The 20322-nt window shown below is 40.9% G+C and overlaps 1 protein-coding gene across 2 annotated transcripts in view; it reads right to left on the bottom strand.

Annotated features, from left to right (window-relative positions):
• FHDC1 (FH2 domain containing 1) overlaps nucleotides 1–20322 on the bottom strand; it is a 44291-nt gene that overhangs the window by 14837 nt on the left and 9132 nt on the right. For both annotated transcript variants that reach the window (XM_064383811.1, XM_012448545.2), the window contains exons 3-8: nucleotides 11665–11726; nucleotides 10881–10983; nucleotides 4160–4245; nucleotides 3966–4066; nucleotides 1954–2024; nucleotides 1647–1754 (exon numbers count right to left, since the gene is read on the bottom strand). In XM_064383811.1, coding sequence (XP_064239881.1) covers nucleotides 1647–1754; nucleotides 1954–2024; nucleotides 3966–4066; nucleotides 4160–4245; nucleotides 10881–10983; nucleotides 11665–11726 — 531 coding nt within the window. The remainder of the gene's footprint in view (nucleotides 1–1646; nucleotides 1755–1953; nucleotides 2025–3965; nucleotides 4067–4159; nucleotides 4246–10880; nucleotides 10984–11664; nucleotides 11727–20322) is intronic.

Here is a 20322-nt window from a genome sequence, read left to right on the forward strand (position 1 = left end):
ATTTCACACTGAGACATGAACTCTGATACTCATAGATTTGCCAGAACTCTCCTACTCTCAAGATACATTTAACTTTCCAGAGCAATTGATCTTGACAGAAAATACAATTCATGTGCATTAAAACTCAATGGAAGGTGGCGGTGGCTGCAGCTTAGCAGGGCCCCTTGTTTCTGAGAGAATCCAATATATCCTGCTTAAACACCACCCATACCTGTAAGTATGCCTTTAAATGACCGAGATACCTTCACAGCTGTTAAACCAGTTTGCAAACACAGTTTAATCAGAAGGTACACAAGCCATGGCAGTGTTTGGATTCTTCACCTGTTCAGAAGGTGAAAGGAAGGCAGGTGGGAAGGAGGCAATGACTGATTCAGGAGGCTTCCCCACTTGGGCAGAGACCATGTTACCCAGAGCGCCGGGATGCTTGGATCCAAGAGGGCTCTGCCCAAATACTATCTGCAACCTATGATGGGCAAGGAACACATTTTCTTCTTTTAATGCCTGAAAATTCACCTTTCAATCAAGTCCCAAGTTAAACATGACCCTTTGTCTTCTGAAGAATATAGTAATCATGGTGCGTATCGTTATTTATGGAGAGCTCACCACAGGCCAAACATTGAGCTAATATGGAATCAGCTCTTTCAGCACTCTCAACTACCTAGTTTTGGGATAAGTTATCGCTACTGTCACCATTCAATGAAGAAATTGAGGGTCTTCAGGTTTAAGTAACTTGCCTGAGGAAGTACAGCTAGCAAAGGACAGTCGAAACCTCCCAGTCCTGTACCGTTCTGAAGCTCACATTCAAACCAAGACTGCACCATGGTTCCCTCCCCAGGTTAAAGCTACCACTGTGGCACTCATGTCAAAACAACTGACTGATTCAGCAGAGGAAAAGCAAATCAGTTCAATTAGTTGAGATCATTTCAAAACAAAGAGATAATGGTCCTTGGTTGATTTCCACTTTGTACCTAGCTCTTTTGGTGTTACAGAGACCCAGTTAAAAAAAAAAAAGCAATGGATAGGGTCAGACTCCAAACCCTGTGCTAGCAGCAGAGTGTTGAAATGCATCGTTCACAGACAAAGACAGAAGTGACCTTTCTACATATAACTGGGCACAAATCTAGTCAATTCCACATCAGAAATATTTCAATCCTCCATCCTCTATTCTCTGTCCCTATGGCCATTACCCTCCCTCAACGCTTACCAGACAATTACAGCCAACTTCTGCTGAGGTGTATTCCTATTTCTAGTTCTTTCTCTACTCTAACCCAGCCTCCATAGTGCCTTATTTGCCTAAAAACAGAAACAAAAAAGCTCTAATCAAGCTCTTACACTGTGTACAAACTTCCGTTGGTTCTCTACTGCTAAAGCATGAAATCCAAATTCTCTGCCTTTGACACTTGAATCCTTCATAGATGGCTTTACCAGCCTCTCTGCTTCACTCTCCCACTTCCCTTCAGCCCTACAGCCCTAGGAGCAGTACAACTCAAGAATTTGCAAACAGCGCTTCTATAAACAGAACCTTCTTGGAACTTGCCATGCCCTTTCCTAACCCTGTCTAACACCATCTCATGCCTGGGAAAAACTTCACTGCCTCCAAGGGGTATTCATATGCATTCTCTTAAGTCCTAATTATTTCTACATACCTGTGCAACAAAGTGCAGGAGATTCATCCCAGGTTTGTTTGCTTTTGTGTCTGCCAATTTCAGCAAAGAAGACAGTTTAAATCCTACTGCATTGCCAGCATACCCTCCCTGAAGAAGACAAATCAGAAAGAAAAAATTACACATATGTGAAATATATGTATAATTATGTATATATATGTGTGTGTGTATATATATATATATATATATATATATACACACACACACACATACCACACACACAGATACCTTTAGATAGGCAAATAAGGTTGAAAACATAACATTACAATTGTTTTAGATTATTACTTACTGCATTCATGATATTCCCAGCCTGGAGCACCAAGTGTAATATAGAATGTAGCTCTTCACATGACATCAGTTCTATCAAAAATAACACATTACAGCACCTTAGAGAAGCGTTCAGCTTCAAATGCACAAAAGACAGCTACCACATCCAAATTCAAGTCTGTCTGAAGCAAGCTGTGACCTTAAACTGTATATAAAACTGAAAAAACAAAAAAGCAATATATTCTATGGTATACCTAACACGTCATTTGCTACCGGCAATCCATGTCATAGTGTTTACTTGGAAATCAAATAGGTATGACAGCTGAATAGCACACAATCGTTCGATAATAAAAATTTTCAATTAATGAAAAATGCAAAAGCCTAATGCAAAGCAGTATCCCGTGATATAGCAGTTAATTTTATTCTCAGCAGTTATTTAATTTTTCCTTGTATAGCCACTATTCTTTGATACTGCATTTGTGGAATATGAAAACTAACAGCAAGCAACAATTTGCTTAGTCAATGAGTTAGGAAGAGATAAAAAATAAACAAGCTGGGATAACATGTAAATAACTTGCAAAGTACAAACCCCAAGGGCCCAGGCACCCAGGGAATCTTTTCATTTTATTCAAAGCTACACATTTCATTTAGATTGGCTGAAAGTTTTAGAAAGAAACTTATCATGGTAATACATTGGTAAACTAGTTCTTTATTAACACCAAATCCTTTATACACCCATGCAAAGAAACAAAAGTTAAAATTTTTATTACATTTAGAAAGGTAAAAAGAAAACTTGATTATTAAAATTACACTATCAATAAATAATAAAATGTCACTGATATTTTTAAGTTAATATTCTCCATTAAGTCACTAATACTTTCAAAAAATTACAGTTGCATTACTGCCTATATTGTGTTATCTAAGAAGGCCAGTTTTGGAAGGGTGGCCAGATAAGAAATGTTTCTACCATACCCACAAGTTTGCATTGCTCAATACAAAAACATATTCTTCCAGAACAAACCTTCCAAAGTTGTTGCAATAGTGTTAATATAAAAAAAAATTTTAAAGGCCTCTATACTGGAATTTTTAAAAATTCTTTTTCCTTCTAAAATGAAGAAAATATGATGGGCCAAAGAGAAAAATTTTATCTCAAAACAGGCCAGAGCAAGTAAACAGGAAAACCAAATAGGAATAAACAATTTTACAACAATAACTAGAAATCCAGAAAATGACGAAAAGGAAATCAGGCTGGCACTGAAAAATGCTGAAAAGTGTGAGCGTCAGGGAGGGCCAGCGAGTATACCCGGGAGATGAGAAGAAAGCAGTTGCAACTCTGCCGGCATTCTCAGTGCCAAGATGCTAGAAACCAAAGCTATCACCCCTACAGAAGGGGATGCTAGGGCAGCTCTGAGAAGAGGCTGTCCACGCTGGGCAGGCAATAATTTAAAGAATTGTTTAAATAAATGAAGATGGCCTATCTGCCCCTCTCAAATTTAAACAGCACAGCAGAAGTTGGAGTATGGAGGCGTGGGAGATGACACCACAGAACAGAAATGTCAGGAACCCTGGCAGAAGAGTCACACAGTTGACCCCGGGAAAGCAGGTCTGCTTCTGGAAAGGCTGGGTCCCAGCCACCAACAGAGGCCACGACAGGGAGCAGAAAGGCAGCTGGGCCAGGAGCCTGGGCTCTGTGCACATGCACAGCCCACCCCACACATGCACACACCACATACCAACACACACAAAGAAAGCTCATCCAGGAGAGGAACAAGAGCAAGCCATAACCAGCAAGGTTGACTCTGAAGCCTGGGATGAAAGAAACTCCCATCTGTGGGAGGGTTAATATGCAAATTAACATTCATTACAGGAAGAATGTCAGTGGAAATAAACTTTAAGTGCATCCCTAGAAACATCTCATTTCCCTTTTAAGGGTATATCAGAAATTCATGACTTTCATGTTCAATTTCATTTGGCTTTTTAAAAAAACTGCTATGGAAATTAAAGACAAATTCTGCAAAGGATCACATGTCTTACCTTTTATAGCAGTTCTTAAAACTGTTATATCTGTGTATAGAGAAGAACAAGAAGGTAGAAATTCCTTCTTTAGCACCATGGCTTCAATCCGAAGTGAATAGCTGAAAAATAAAAAAGTAAAACTGTAGAATTTGATGTCATTAGTTTAAAAATCTTACTGTGCAAAGACTAATGATCAGTGACTGTATCCTTACTTTGGCACCTGAATTAAGCCGTACAGAAAGGAGTCTGCCAGAGACAGCTTGGACACATCACCACTAAACGCTTTTAATTTCTTTACCTAAAAGACAAATGGAAAGTGGGGTAGATAAAATCACTTATGATTACTTAAGATTATTTAAATTTCACCTTTGAATTCTTCTAAAAAAAATAGGATTTTAGTGCTAAATTCAAATTAATTTAGAAAAGACAGAAAGTGAAATCATCCCATCTGCTATTTTTTTTTTTTTAAAGAAAAATACAAACTCACAAATTTAAAGGTGAGGAGTTAGTGTCACTTATGTAGCTATAGATATATTGTCCTGTGCAAACAGGAGAGCTGGAGCCACTAGAATCCTCAGGAAGGTTACAAAAGGGAGTGACTAAAAAGGGATCAGTTCTAAGTATGAAAATGTTCTGTAAGCAATAATCTGGAAATGAGATCATTATTTGGGAGAAGAAATAAAAGACTACAGAGTCATTATGGTTCTTTAAGTCATAAACAGAAAAAAAAATCTTATTTTGAGTAATTTGTATACAAAATACTTAGACTGAGTAAGATCTAACACGGATTTTCTTTCTGTGGTCAAATCTCACTTCACATATAACAGCTTTAAGGAAGAGACTACTGTATCTTCAGGTGAGTACACACATCTGCTCTTCAGCAGGAAGACAAAAAGGAAAATTGCTTAAAGAACAGGAAGATAATGTTAAGACTGCCCCCAGGGACCCTGGTAGAAGAGTTGTACTGGATGCCTGGAAAGGAGGTCAACTTTTGGAAAAGCAGGGTTCCAGCCTAAAAAGACCAGGCAATAAAATAGTGTGTACAGTAGGATGCCATTTCTATAAATTTTTGAAAAAGGTATCGATTAACCTCCAACCCTCTCATGTACACACCTACATATACAGGAAAAAGATGAAAAAGCCCCACATCTCCAGGTAGTGACTCATGCCTGAAATCTTAGCTCTTTGAGAGGCAGAGGCAGAAGGATCACTTGAGGCCTGGAGTTCGAGACCTGCCTGGGCAACACAGGGAAACCCCTCCCCCAAAAAGCCCCACATATACTAGGCGATAGGATTACGGTTGTCTGCTGTTTTCTCCTGTTGCTCATTTTTATTTTCTAAGATACCTACAATGAACATGATTACTCTTTTTTGTTTATTTATTTTTTGAGACATAGGCTTGCTCTGTCACCCAGGCTGGAGTGCAGTGGCACAATCTCGGCTCACTGCAACCTCCACCTCCCAGGTTCAAGAAATTCTCCTGCCTCAGCCTCCTGAGTAGCTGGGATTACAGGCATGCGCCACCACGCCCGGCTAATTTTTGTATTTTTAGTAGGGACAGGGTTTCACCCTGAAGGTAAGGCTGGTCTTGAACTCCTGACCTTGTAATTCGCCTGCCTCAGCCTCCCAAAGTGCTGGGATTACAAGCATGAGCCTCCATGCCTAGCCCAACTATTTTTTAAAAAATAAACTAAACTAAGTTTTTAAACACAATCAATGATTCCTTCAACCAATACAGGAAAAAGTGAAGAGTTCTTATAACAGGTATATAGCCAAATAGCAAGAAGGTGAGAGTGGAGATGAAAGGAAAGTTTTCAAACAATATTAGATCATAAATCATGTCTTCCCCCCACACAGAACACTGGGCCAATCCCATGGTAACACCACTTCTAAGTCCACTGTTAATAGAGAGTCATCCAACAAAATTCTTTATGGTAAGTAGTGAGTACCTTAATACTGTTAGTGAAGTGTACAGCCTGTCTTTGCAGCTAACTGTTGCCAGTAAGTAGCTAACACTTTGTATTATTCTTTATAAAGCTTATTCTCTTCCATCCCCTTGGTTATAATTAATAACATGATTTTAAGTTCCTTGTGAAATAGGAAATGACAATTCAAAAATATAAAGAAAGGAGTATTTGCAAAGATCCACAAACTGAAACATCTACCTCAATTATTTGAAAATATAAAATGTAACACTTCCAGTTCACACCCTAGTATTAAGTCTGACTCTTAAGACTATCTTCTTTTTTTAGGGCAGAAAATAGTCATTTACATAATTCCATTTCCCTTACTGGTAGAGCCACAAAGTGAATTGACCATTTTTAGCCTTATTAAATTTAAGGGCACATGGCACTGCTGGTTTAAGCCCAAATCAGTCCCTGGCTTCTGCACTGAGAAACCTATACGACGAATTCTAATCCCTTCTGAACTAGAATTTAACAATTCACTATATATGGGCAGGGGCAGAGGGAGGTTGTTTAAGACCATATACATAGCATGTGTGAAGCCTCTGAAAATCACAGCATGGTTTTCAGTCTAAAGTGTAAGACCAGGTCATGCTAAGTAAACTTGGTAAATGTTTCTATTAAACATGTGCTAAACTGTAACTTAGCAATGATTAATCTCCTTCACTTACGTAAAAAGCTAAAAAAAAAGTACGGATTTCAAGAGGATGGTGATAGACCGTATTTGATTTAAACGTCATGTATACAGTTCTTTGTTCCATTTCAAAATGAGATTTATGTTCTTTAAGAGAGATTATTGTATCTTCACAGTGGAAGGAAAGTAAAAAAGAAAGATGAACATACCCTACATTTATTATGCATTCTCATTATCAAAAGAGCATTTATTAAATATTGTTAGGCATAATTTTGTGGGCTGAGCCAAGAGACCCTCATTATGGCCCTGGTTGTGCCTCGTTGCTGTTCTAACAGTGACAGCGGGCTCCTTGAGACTCTCACACTCCAAAGGACATGCCTCCTTCACCCTATTTAATTCCAGTCTCATGGCTTGAAATGGCAAGATTTCCCACAAATATACCCACCCAACAGAAGACCCACGGGCTTCCTGTCATTCCCCTCCCAGCGGCAGAGTCAATGAAGAAGGAGGTAAAGAGAGACCACAAATGTCCAGCAGAAGCAACTCAGCTGCTTCAGGAGAAAAGAAAGTTTCTGCCATGTCTAGCACCAGTCCACAACAGAGGAAGGGCTGGTCAGGCGCTGTGGGGGGTTCCTTGGCTTGGGAACTGGGTGCTGGATAAGAACACACTCCCAGCGTTTCATTTCTGGGCCCACCTTCTTCCTCTGCAAGTGTGAACCACACTTTAGAAGAAAGATGAACAAACAAGCCAGATAAAAGATTTGTGGTGGAGGGCAGAGAAATTCTCAACAACAAATTAACCTTGGCTTCGCTTGGCTTGTCAGCTGAGAAGGCAGGAGAGAAAAGGGCTGTTTCCGTTTGTATTTTTCAGCATGCTGATAAGATTACAGTATTATTCAAGTGACACTTATTCACACCAGTACTTTGTGATAGCAGAGGTGATGAAAAGCGAGGCGGGGTTTTGAAAACCTTTGCCCTTCCTTCCTCCAAGGCAGGCAGTGGAGTGCGGCAGAAAGAACCACACTGGGCTCAGTGGAATCAAGGCTCGAGTCCACCCCGTTGCTCTGTCACCCAGCAATCATGTGACATCAGACAAGGTATAACAAGCCTGTGTGAACCTCAGTTTCTCATCTGTAAAACGACATTGCTGCAAGGATTACATGAAAAATACACAAAAGATTCATAGCTATGATTGATTAACTTTCTATGTGCTAGGCACTAGGCTAAGCGCTTTCAAAACACGATCTCATCTCACTTCATTCTGTCCTGTCCAGTCAGTGCCTGGTACATGGGGTCACTCAATAAAGGTTTAGTCCTTACTTGTGCTAAAAATGAGCACAGAATGTTACACACAAACTGAGTGCCATGTGGTTACGTGCCCACTTACTAATTTATTAGCATATTTCTGACACATTCCTAAACCTCTCTTCTCTGGCCCTGCCTCCTCCTTGGCCTCATCTGCATCCTCCAACCTCCATCCTGAGACCCAAAGATTCCAGGGTTGGCCCTGGGTCTGAGTAGTGCCAGGGGCCACAAAAAAGTTTGTCCTTGCAGTGGGCAGCAGTCGGGGGTGGCTTCCGAGACCCCCTCCCACAGCAATTCCTTTCCCCGAGATCCCCTCCCACAGCACAGTTACCCACAGTGTTTAGAAAGGGGCTCCTGGCAGCTCTGGGGACTGTCAGGGTGTTCCTGCTGAAGGAAGCTCCCAGTTGGGTTCGAAGGGTGTGGTGAGCTGAAGCCCAGAGTCAGTAATGTAAACAAGGAGGCGAAGTGTGACCAAGCGTGCCAGATATTCAGACTGAGGATGACCCCGCAGCAGGAGGTTGTGGGAGAAACAGCTGCTGCCTGGTTCAGTGGCTGGGAAGGCATTTCAGGATCCCAGACCAATGCTTCCATCTCAGCGAGACCCCACCTCCCAGGTTAGCTAACTGGGGGTGAGAAAGTGTCCAGGACTCAGGGTAGTGCCTGGATGGGTTTTCATCATCTCGCCCTCAACAGTCTTCGTTTTGAATTATATCCCCCACACAACCCAAAAATACAAAGTTCTTTTAAATAGGACAGGTTTGACAGCTTAGTTGCTTCTGTGAAAAACCCCTTTGCATTTTCTAATCACCTTTGAATTTTAAATGAGAAATGAAGATATTAAGAAAACTGTATTCAGTTTCCCACCTCACCACTGCATGAAGCTAAGCTGGCAGCCTCCCTTGTGCCTAACTTCATTTAGTTAGCAATGTAGAGCTTTTCAGAGCACTTTCACATGCACTGTCAAATCTGATCCTCACTTAGCAACACGATGAGGTCAGTTAGGAGTGGGCAGCAGAGAGGTCCTAGAGGAGGCTTGAAAACAGCCTAAGCAGGAATAAGGTTTTAAGAGCAAGTGAATCGTTTTAAAACTCAAATTAAATAAAAACTATCTAACCTAACAAGATTTTGGAATTCCCATTCTTTACAGAAAAGATTCAGGACTGTTCAATATGTACAATCCAGGGTAAATTATGATTTAATGTACCTTTCCTTTAAGATTTTAAGACTCTACTATTATTAACATTAATAACTGCCACTAATTAATCTTGGCTTGGGTTAATTATACTTAATGTGCAGACAGAAAACCTGAGGGAGAGAGAGTTCCCAGGTTAACAGGTACACCTAGATGTAACTAGATCTCTAGTTACTCACTCACTAAGATCCTAAATTTGGCATTGTGAGTTTAACACTAATCAATGTAAAAGGAAAAAATACAATTATATCTCTCTTGTTATTAATGACACTAAAGTAAAGCTACATAAATTATGTCTGGAAAGAAGAGTGAGAAAGAGGAGGCAGAAGTCAGAAGTGCCTGTGAAAAGGGTAACATACTAAAAAGTCACCCTTACTTTTTACTTTTAAAAGTTGGCCGGGTGCACGCCTGTAATCCCAGCATTTTGGGAGGCTGAGGCAGGTGGATCACTTGAGGTCAGGAGCTCAAGACCAGCCTGGACAACATGGTGAAACTCCATCTCTAACAAAAGTTATGGGGGTGTGGCAACGTGCACCTGTAATTCCAGCCTACTTGGGAAGCTAAGGCAGGAGAATCGTTTGGACCCAGGAGGTGGAGGTTGCAGTGAGCCGAGATCACTGCACTCCAGCCTGGGCGACAGAGCAAATATGTCTTGAAAAAAAAAGTCATCTATTACTTTTACTTGTAATGTAAAAAACTTGGTAAGAGTCTATAGTATTTAGGTATTTTATAAATATGTATTTGTGTAATTTCTTACTGAAAATTTTCAAGGAATTTTTTCCTTAGAAATAAAGGACAATATCACAATTTCGGAAGGTTTTATACAACTGTTTTTCTGGTTTTTTTTTTCTATCAAGCTCCTAACCATTCAACAATGCAGTTAATTCATTAAGTCCAAACAAAATAAATAAATTTATATCATCGTAGTATGTATTACTATCACAACAATCTCCACCTTTGAGTTAATGATGTAGATAAGATTTTATTAACAGCTCACCTACCTCTCCAAAATTTTAGAGCATCTTTATTCAAAAATGATTGTTTTCATCTATTTTTTTAAAAGTATATGTATTATAAAATAACGTGAGTTTATACTATGCAAAAGTCATCTTTAGATGATAGAAAAGGAATCTTTTTTTTTTTGATGATGATGATGAAAATTTATTGAGCTCCCATGTGCCAAGTACCATGTTAGATGCATAACTAGGGTTTCATCATCTTGACAATCCAATGAAGTCAGCATCATTATCCTCCTTTTATAGGTGAGGAAACTAAAGTTCACAGGAGTTAAGAACCTTGCCCCATTTTCTCAATTAAGTGAACAGCTCAAATCTGAAACTAGATTCTCTGACTCCATAATATCCATGCTCTTTCTACCAGATCACTTTTTACTTTTATGTGAGAAAACTCCGGCTCTGGGTAGGAGAGTGCCCATCCCATGTGAGTTTTGTTTTTGTTTCTGTTTTTGTTTTGAGACAGGCTCTCACTCTTTCACCCAGGCTGGAGTGCAGTAGCATGATCTTGGTTCACTGCAACTTCCATCTCCCGGGTTCAGGCAATTGTCATATCCCAGCCTCCTGAATAGCTGGGATTACAGGTGCATGCTACCACTCTCGGCTAATTTTTGCATTTTTGGTAGAGACAGGGTTTCGTCATGTTGGCCAGGCTGGTCTCAAACTCCTGACCTCTGGTGATTCACCCGCCTCTGCCTCCCAAAGTGCTGGGATTACAGGCGTGAGCCACCGCTCCTAGCCTTCCATGTGAGCTTTGACACACTTAAAATATTAAGCTTTTATGATCACTCCTAACATCTACAACTCATGCGCTGAATTTCTTACCTCTTCTGACTCTGGCAAAAACTTAAGAAATTCTCGCAAGGTCTCTGATCCATAATGCTCACTTTTTCCTTGATGAATATCTTCTACAATGGACCGAGGAGACCTTAAAAAGACAATGAATCACATTCCATTTCACGTTTGCTAGCGTGCCAACAGAGGTGCAAGCCAGTGGAAATTAAAACAAATCTCCTCCACCCTCCTTCCCACCCACCTCCTTCCCAGTCTGGACGGCAGTTTTGTGTGAGTGCTCATAACAGCCCCACTGCCTGGAAACAGGAAACCTCAATACTCTGCTCAAGGTCCCTTCACCCAGAGCACCATCCTTGGGCATCCCTAAAAGGCTGAAAGCGGCAGCAACCACGGGGAGTCTCTTTTGCGGAGAGAAAAATAATCCCCTTTGGTCTCACTAAAACTCCTGCACAACCTTCTCCTTACACTTCAGAACACAGAACTCTAACTGCTACTTGACTCATCAGTTCAACCTCCACTGAAGGAGGGACACTAAATGTGACTCTATAGAGTCCCTGATGGGACAGGCTTGAATGCATGCAGTGGGGCAATTCTCCATCTACTTCAAGCCACTATGTTATGTTTCCATGAAGGAAAACAGCAGAAAGTGACAGTCACTTGCAGACTCATCAAGCCATGTGTCTAAGAAGATTTGAAGGTGTGAGGAATGACTTTCACTCATATTAGAATTTGAATTTCAGCTCAGTCACACCCACAGACTTTGATACTGACAGCAGGGATATGACTAAAGTTTCAAATGTGTGCAAAATCTTACCTCTTAAATTGCTTAAGAAATATCCCAATGTTCATACTCCGTTTTGCATCCAAAACAGTAATCTGGAAAAAAAAAAAATAAGAACACATAGGATTATTAAATTCAAATAAAAAGAATTGGAGAAAGAAGATAATTAAAACCTACCAAATGCAACACTAATTTATAAAAGAATAATTCCCAATATATAAAGCTGGTGATTAACAGATATTCCTAACATAGTTTTACAAATATTAAAAGATTATCATCTCCCCAAACTTTCTACAGTGATATTATATTTTCTTAAATGTAATAACACATACCTATTTTAATATTATATAGCTTTTAATATACAGATGGTGCCAACCAATGATGGTCCATCTTATGATTTTCCAAGTTTACTATGGACTTCTTGGGATATTAAATGCATTTTCTTTCTTTTTCTTTGAGACAGAGTCTTGCTCTGTTGCCCAGGCTGGAGTGCAGTGGCACCATCTGAGCTCACTGCAACCTCTGCCCACTGGGTTCAAGCAATTATCCTGCCTCAGCCTCCAGAGAGTAGCTGGGATTACAGGCATGCACCACCCACCCGGCTAATTTTTTTATTTTTTGTAGAGACGGAGCTTCACCATGTTGTCCAGGCTGGTCTCAAACTACTGACCTCAAGTGATACACCTGCCTCAGCCTCTCAAAGTGCTGAGATTACAGGCGTGAGTCACTATGCCTGGTTACATTTTCAACTTACAATATTTTTGTCTTACAATGGGTTTTTACGATGCAGTCCCATCATAAATTGAGAAACATCTGTAAAAGTCAGTCATCCTTTAGTATCCACAGAGGATTAGTTCCAGGACCCCTGGGGATACCAAAATCTGAGATGTTCAAGTCTTGTATAAAATTGCATAGTACTTTGCATAAAATCTATGCACAACCTCCTGCAAACTTTAAATCATCTCTAGATTACTTCTAATACCTAATTTATTGTAAATTGTGTTATATAAATGGTTGCTATACTATATTTTTAAATGTGTATTATTTTTTATTGTTGTATTGTTATTTTCTATTTTTTTCTGAATATTTTTGATCCATGGTTGGTCGAATTTGAGGATGCAAAATCTGCAGTCATGAAGAAAGGTCTGTATAATATATACTTTAAATGTTTTTAATTTAGCAATTTCCTCTTAGAATAAGATCACCCGCATTTAAAAGCCCCAATTTGGAAATGGATGCTTTGGCCTAATGAGAATCACGTGAGATTTGAACTGAGAAAGTAAAAAACAACTCTGAAAATATTGCAGATTGAGTCCCAACCCTGACTTATGGATGTAAAAGAACCCATGAAGTCATTTTCAGAAACATCAATAAATTAATTTTTTTCTAAAAGAAAAATTTATTTCATTCAAAAAGCTTATATATGTCCAATAGACCTTTTAGGAGGGTGTAAGGTAGTGTCCTACATTTTATTTACTCAAAAATTTAAAAAGAAAAATCTTGTGCTGTATCTATTTCACCAAGGCTAAGATACTTTTATTTTTAATTTTTTTTTATTTTTGCATTTTCCTGATCTCTGGAATCAAGATGTGCCTTATAATATACGGCATCTTTTTATTTAATGACATATGGTACAGCTATTCTGTCAAAACCCAGATTTGGGCTGCAGCAGGTTTTAACTGACCAAAATTTATAATTTCGGAGGGCTTTATCTGACTAGAAATTAGATCTTTTTTTTGGTTGTTAAATACAGAAGGCATTTCTGTCTCTGGATGTAAACATCCAGGTGGCATGGAGGAAAGATAACCTGAAAACTGCTGCATTTTTTTCTCATTTGTTTTTTGGTAAAGGGAGACTAGCTAAAATAAGAATGTTGTTGTAATGATCTTCCTTTCCAAATGTATGTGATTCACTGTGAACAAAAGAGAATCAGGTTTCAGACTAAATTCCTCATCTCTGGGTCTGTTTGGGAGTTTATAACCAGCAGCAAGACTGTTAACCAACGTTAATGTCACTTCCTGACTATAAGGTTAAATTTTTACAAGAGTACGGTTGCCTTCTTTTGAAGACAAATATTTAACAATCACATTATTTACTAACTAGGGGTTTGTTTCATCTTAGCACAATCACCTGCCAGCCATAAAATAAACTCCCAAGCTGAAAGGGCTTCCTCCTTATTGGAATCCTATCCAGCGACTGCAGTTCAAGTTCAGTGTAAAGGGAGGAGAGAGGAGGAGAGAAAGAAAGGGTAAGAATAAAACCTGTCAAACTCAACACCCTTCAAAAGTTCATACCAAAAAAGGAATCCCAATTTATTAAGACAGAAAACTGGGTTTAAAGGGACGGGCGCAGTGGCTCACGCCTGTAATCCCAGAACTTTGGGAGGCCAAGGCGGACAGATCACAAGATCAGGAGCTGGAGACCATCCTGTCCAACATGAAACCCCATCTCTACTTAAAATACTAAAATTAGCCAGGTGTGGTGGTGCAAGCCTGTAGTCCCAGCTACTCAGGAGGCTGAGGCAGGAGAATCACTTGAACCAGGGAGTCAGAGCTTGCAGTGAGCTGAGGTGGCACCACCGCACTCCAGCCTAGCAACAGAGCAAGATTCTGTCTCAAAAAAAAAAAAAAAAACCTGAGTTTATTATAATTCAAAAATTAAAAGGCCACACATAAGAATCTGTCTTATTGATACAGTTACGTAGCATGTCTAAGGAACTTCCTCTGCATTCACCTAGGATGGAGAAATGACTTGTTTTGTATTTCTTTCATTGAAGTACCACCTTCTGCTACATTTAACCCTTGACTGCAGGGCTCTCCTACTCCCCAGGTAAACCAAACCCCACACTCATCAACCCTCTGGGACCCTCTTCACTCAGCCAAGATCCAGAGACATTGCTGCTGGAAAGTGATGGAGAAAATTACTCTTATGATCTCTGCTGGACAGGTAAGGAAACCGAGCCTCATAGACATCATTTTATAACTTTCCCAAAGCAGTGTTGAACTGATACATGAGCCTGGGTCTCTCTGACTCCTTTTCACTCTAGTTTCTGTGAGTCTTCATATTACTGAGCTTCCTACAGAGACGTAGCCATTTCCCCACCAGCATGGTGCTCGCACCGTGAGGTTTCTCCAGGAATGGGGGCAGATGTGTAGGAAGCTATATGTGTGCCTGGCCAAGTCCCTGGTGACCCCAGAGCAGTATCTGAGAGATGATAGATGAGAATCATGTTCTCACCAGGCAAGAGAGCCTCCATGGCCCTGCGCCCTGGCCCTGTGACAGGAGTAGCCCATGGTGCCCCAACACAGGGGCAGCCCAGGTGTGGAAGCAGGCGTCTCTACAGCTAGCTGAGTTTCAGAAACAAAGAGAATTCGGTGATATTCCTAAGGGAAAACCTGGGCTGGCTGTGACTGAGCACCTTACAGGAAAAACAGAGCAGAGCCCAGCACTTCACCCAAACAACATGAAAATGGAGACAACTGATAGCATTCGGGGGCAGTCCCACACGCTCCTGGCATCCTCAGATTTGCCTGGTGCCTGAGGAGTCTCTTTCTCTACTTTATCGCATTGGAGCCTTTCAAAGCAGTGTTATAAGAGTGATTGTTGAAGTTCTTTAAAGAGGGTTATCACTACATATGTAAATTAGCTTATCTCACTTCCCAAATGCCTGCTGTCTCAAAGCCGGGCCATTCAGAAACAAAGCCGTGTCCGGTTGGGTAGTGTTTTGGAATCATTCAGAGCAGTAGAATCTGCACATGGGATCCCAGTGGGACTCACTGGGCACAAGCTGACAAGTCAGAGGCAAGAACTGCCCAAAAAAGAGGGATAAACAAACCCAGCCAATGAGTGAGCTCCATCTTTCCCTCCCTCCCACCAGCTCCAATCAACTGGTAATCACTCCTCCGGTCACACCAGGACTTGGAGGCAGGACTGCCAGTGAAGTCAGTGCCACAGGTACAGTCAGCGTACTGCACAGTTCATTAGCTCTTCCTCTAAAATTCCTAGCAAAGAATGGCAAACAAGGCAGCTAGAAATGTAAGGTAATGAGGTAATTAATGCACTCAACCCATTTTAAGGATTTCCTACTAGGATGCGAAGGGGGCCTGGGCTCTACTCACAGTTTCCCCACAATTGCCAGGTGGCCAGGGTTGTTCTGATACCCACTGAAACAGCACCACTATGCCACTCAGTGAGGCATGCAAATGGCTACACGATCACTCTTGCTAAAACCTCCAAATCAGCTCTCCTAGTTTATTCCACTATAACTTTTGCCGTTGCAATTCACTTCATCAATCCACTACAAACTCTGCCTTCTATACCCTTTGAAGGAAGAAGAAACTTTTTTCCAGTTGTGGTAAAATACAAATAACCATTTCCATCATAACTTTTTTTTTTTTTAAGAGACAGGGTCTTGCTCTGTCACCTAGGCTGGAGTGAGGTGGTGTGATCATAGCTCACTGCACCCTCAAACTCCTGGGCTCAAGCAATCCTCCTGTATCAGCCTCCTGAGTAGCTGGGACTATGGGTGCATGCTATCACACCTGGATAAATTTTAAGACTTTTTTTTTTTTGTGGAGATGAGGTCTCACTATGTTGGCCAGGCTAGTGTTGAATTTCTGACCTCAAGCTATCCTCCTGTCTTGACCTCCAGAGGGGCTGAGATTACAGGTTTGAGTCACCGAGCCTGGTCCACAACATTATTATTATCATTATCGAGACAGGGTTTTGCTCTGTTGCCCAGGCTGCAGTGCAGTGACACTATCTTAGCTCACTGCAATCTCCACCTCCTGGGCTAAAGGACCCTTCCTGCATCAACTTCCTGAGTAATGGGGACTATAGGCATGCGCCACCGTGTCTGGCTAATTTTTAAGTTTTCTGTAGAGATGGGGGGGTTCTCACTAAATTGCCCAGGCTCCATAACAACTTTTAAGAATACAGTTCAGTGGCATTCAGGACACACACACTGTTACATAACCACCACCACCTTCCATCCTCACAGCACTTCATCTTGCAAAACTGAAACTCTGTACCCATTAAACAACTCTCGGCCCAGTGTGGTGGCTCACATCTGTCACCCCAGCACACTGGGAGGCTGAGATGGGAGAATCACTTGAGGTCAGGAGTCCAAGACCAGCCTGGCCAGCATGATGAAACACTGTCTCTACTAAAAAATAAAAAAAAAAAACTTAGCCAGGCATGGTGGCATAGTGCCTGTGGTCCCAGCTACTTGGGAGGCTGAGATACAAGAATCACTTGAAACCAGGAGGCGGAGGTTGCAGTAAGCTGAGATCATGCCACTGCACTCCAGCCTGGGTGACAGAGGGAGACTCCATCTCAAAACAACAACAACCACAACAACAAACAATTAACTCCCCATTCCCCTCTCATTCCCTGGCAACCACCATTCTACTTTCTGTCTCTATAAATCTGGCTAGTTTAGGTACCACCTATGAGTGGAATCATACAGTATTTTTCCTTTGTGACTGGCTTATTTAGCATAAAGTCTTCAAGGTGAAGGAAGAAACCTTTAAACCAGTTTTGTTTTTTATGTCAAAGGGGGCTTCTTTACCTACTTAAGTAACACTACATAGTAGCTATTTCCATCCCACTTCAAGTCCTAGAAAACAAAAATGTAAAGATCTTCCTCTGTCCTCCAATATGGACCTAGCTTTTGGGTTTTGATGTTTTTCATGTTTGGTTGGGTATCAGTTGGAAATTGTTCTTCTTCCCAGCTTTTGGGAAAAAAAATGAAAACCCAGTTGAAGCATATTTTTTTCTAAATGTATTTCAAATACTCTATCTAGTTCTATGGTTCTGGATTGTGAGCATATCCCAAAATTCTAGAACATACCAGGATCATAATAAAAGGTGAGAATGAAAGCTGAATTACAGTGTGGGAGAATAAAGTATTTCATATTACTTGTCATAAATTTAGAAAAATTCCTTCCATCCTTTCTCTCTCTCTCTCCTACCACCCCCCCCGCCCCCGCCACCCCTCCATCTCCTCTTCTCCTCTGTGGTCTTCTTTTTCTAATTAGCCATTTTGGTGATTTCCTAGATAGTCAATGTTATATCGCTACAGACATCACAGTGAATGACCTCAGGTGTTTGAATATTTGTGTTTTCTTTGTGAACCCCAATATCTGCTAATGGCTCATAAGTTGATCCCTTTGCACTCTTGGTTCAGTTCTGTCCAGTTCAGTAACCTTCTGTTTCCTTTGGAGGATACCAAATGGCTAAGATATAGCTCTCCCAATAAGAGCTGGTCAAACTGTAGAGGGAGACACGCACACCCTCAACTAACACTGGTGAAAGACCTCCAGGAGGCCTGAGGAATGTCAGTAATAGAGGGACAGGAAATTACAGAGCTTCTCAGGGGATGGAATTGTACAACTCTGAGAAGAAGATGAGTTTGAGCTGCATCTCTCTATTCTCGTCCCCAGTAATATATCTTTATTTCTAATTGTTTTATTATAGTTTAATAGCTTAATTATTATTATACCATCATATCTGCAGTCTCTCTAATTTTTAGTTAACAAAGATACAAGGATAGTAATATTTCACAAATTCCCATACTAATTTTTTTTTTGAGACCGTCTCGCTCCGTCACCCAGACTGGAATGCAATGGTGCAATCTTGGCTCACTGCAACCTCCACTGCCTGGGTTTAAGCGATTCTCATGCCTCATCTGCCTGAGTAGCTGGGATTACAGGCGTATAACATCATGCCTGGCTAATATTTCTATTTTTAGTAGAGATGGGATTTCACCATGTTGACCAGGCTGGTCTTGAACTCCTGACCTCAAGTGATCTGCCTGCCTTGGCCTCCCACAGTGCTGGGATTACAGGCGTGAGCCACCGTACCCAGTCCCATACTAAATGCTCTAACTTACTATTTTTTTTCTTTTCCTTTTTTTTTTTAAAGACAGGGTTTCACCATGTTGGTCAGGCTGGTCTTGAACTCCTAACCTCAGGTGATCCATCCGCCTCGGCCTCCCAAAGTACTGAGATTACAGGCTTGAGCCACCATGCCCGGCCTCTAATTTACTATTTAAGCATTTTTCCTTCTAAGTTCAGCCATCCTCCAACCTTCCCTATCTTCCAGCAAATTCTTCCTTGCAAGTACAGTGGAACTTATTAGTAATGATGTGTAAGGCTTTAAAGTATAAGTCAATCACATAATGTTGGGCTATTTCTGTAGGAGGTTATGTATTTCAAGGGTCATAATCTGCCTGGGCAAGTTGGAACCTCCAGAACTGCAGCCTGTGTTGTAGTGTGGTGATGCTGTGGCTCCGGGCTTAGGAGCAGTCCCTCTGCTGAATAAGCTGTTGAGGGAATTCTACAGTCCACACAGACAGACGGTGAGGACTATTACTTTTGACCCTGGACTCTCTACTTACTGCAAAGTGAGCTGGAAGATTTATTACTGATCTTTGTTAGACAATAACCCTGCTGAGTTCTAACTTCTACAGAAGAAAACTGAAAGAAGGAAGAACATAGCATGTACCATATTCTTTTACTGCAAAAAAGTACATATAATACTTCTAGCCATGCTACAGATAACATGAAAAACTGAAAATAATTCTGGATAATCTCTGTTATGTGACAGCATTACCTCATGTACTTAAATGGATCAATGTCAAGTACTTATCATACCTGAATACTGAAGAGTTGCAGAGTTAGATTATCTTATGATACACATGGTGATTTAATTTTTCTTTCTAGTATGTTGTCTGTCAGACTAATATCTACAAGTGTTCAAGCAAAGTTTTTTTGTTTTTGTTTTTGTTTTTTTTATGAGACAAAGTTTCGCTCTTATTGCTCAGGCTGGAGTGCAATGGCATGATCTTGGCTCATTGCAACCTCCTCCTCCCGGGCTCAAGTGATTCTCCTGTCTCGGCCTCCCGAGTAGCTGGGATTACAGGCATGCGCCACCACACCCAGCTAATTTTTGTATTTTTATTAGAGACGGGGTTTCACGATGTTGGCCAGCATGGTCTCGATCTTCTGACCTCGTGATCCACCAGCCTCGGCCTCCCAAAGTGCTGGGATTACAGGTGTGAGCCACTGTACTCAGTCAAAAGCAAAGATTTTTGTATACCCATGTACACGGCGGTGTTATTCACAAGAGCCAAAAGGTGGTAGCAACCCACTGTCCATCGACAGATGAGTGGATAAACAAATGTGGTCTGTATATACAGTGGAATATTATTCAGCTTTAAAATTCTGGCACATGCTACAACATGGATGAACCTTGAGGACATTATGCTAAATGAAATAAATTAGTCACAGAAAAGACAAATACTGTATGATTCCACCTACAGGAGGTACCTAAAGAAGTCCAGCTTATAGAAACAGGAAGTAGAATGGTGGCTGCCAGGGGCTAGGGAAAGAGGGAAACAGTTCTGATTTAACAGGTACAGAGTGTCAGTTCTGCAGGATGAAAAGTGTTCTAGAGAAGGAAGGTGGTGATGGCTGCATAACAACGTGCATGTACTTAATGTCAACAAACTGTTTAAAAATGGTTAGGCCGGGCACAGTGGTTCATGCCTGTGATCCCAGCACTTTGGGAGGCCGAGGTGGGAGGATCGCTTGAGGTTAGGAGTTCGACGCCAGCCAGGCCCAAATGGTGAAACCCCGTATCTACTAAAAAGACAAAAATTAGCCAGGTGTGGTAGCGCACACCTGTAAT

The sequence above is a fragment of the Aotus nancymaae genome, unplaced genomic scaffold (assembly GCF_030222135.1).
Source record: "Aotus nancymaae isolate 86718 unplaced genomic scaffold, 86718_ANA_hifiasm-v0.15.2.pri h1tg000033l, whole genome shotgun sequence".
In the NCBI taxonomy this organism is placed as follows: Eukaryota; Metazoa; Chordata; class Mammalia; order Primates; family Aotidae; genus Aotus; species Aotus nancymaae.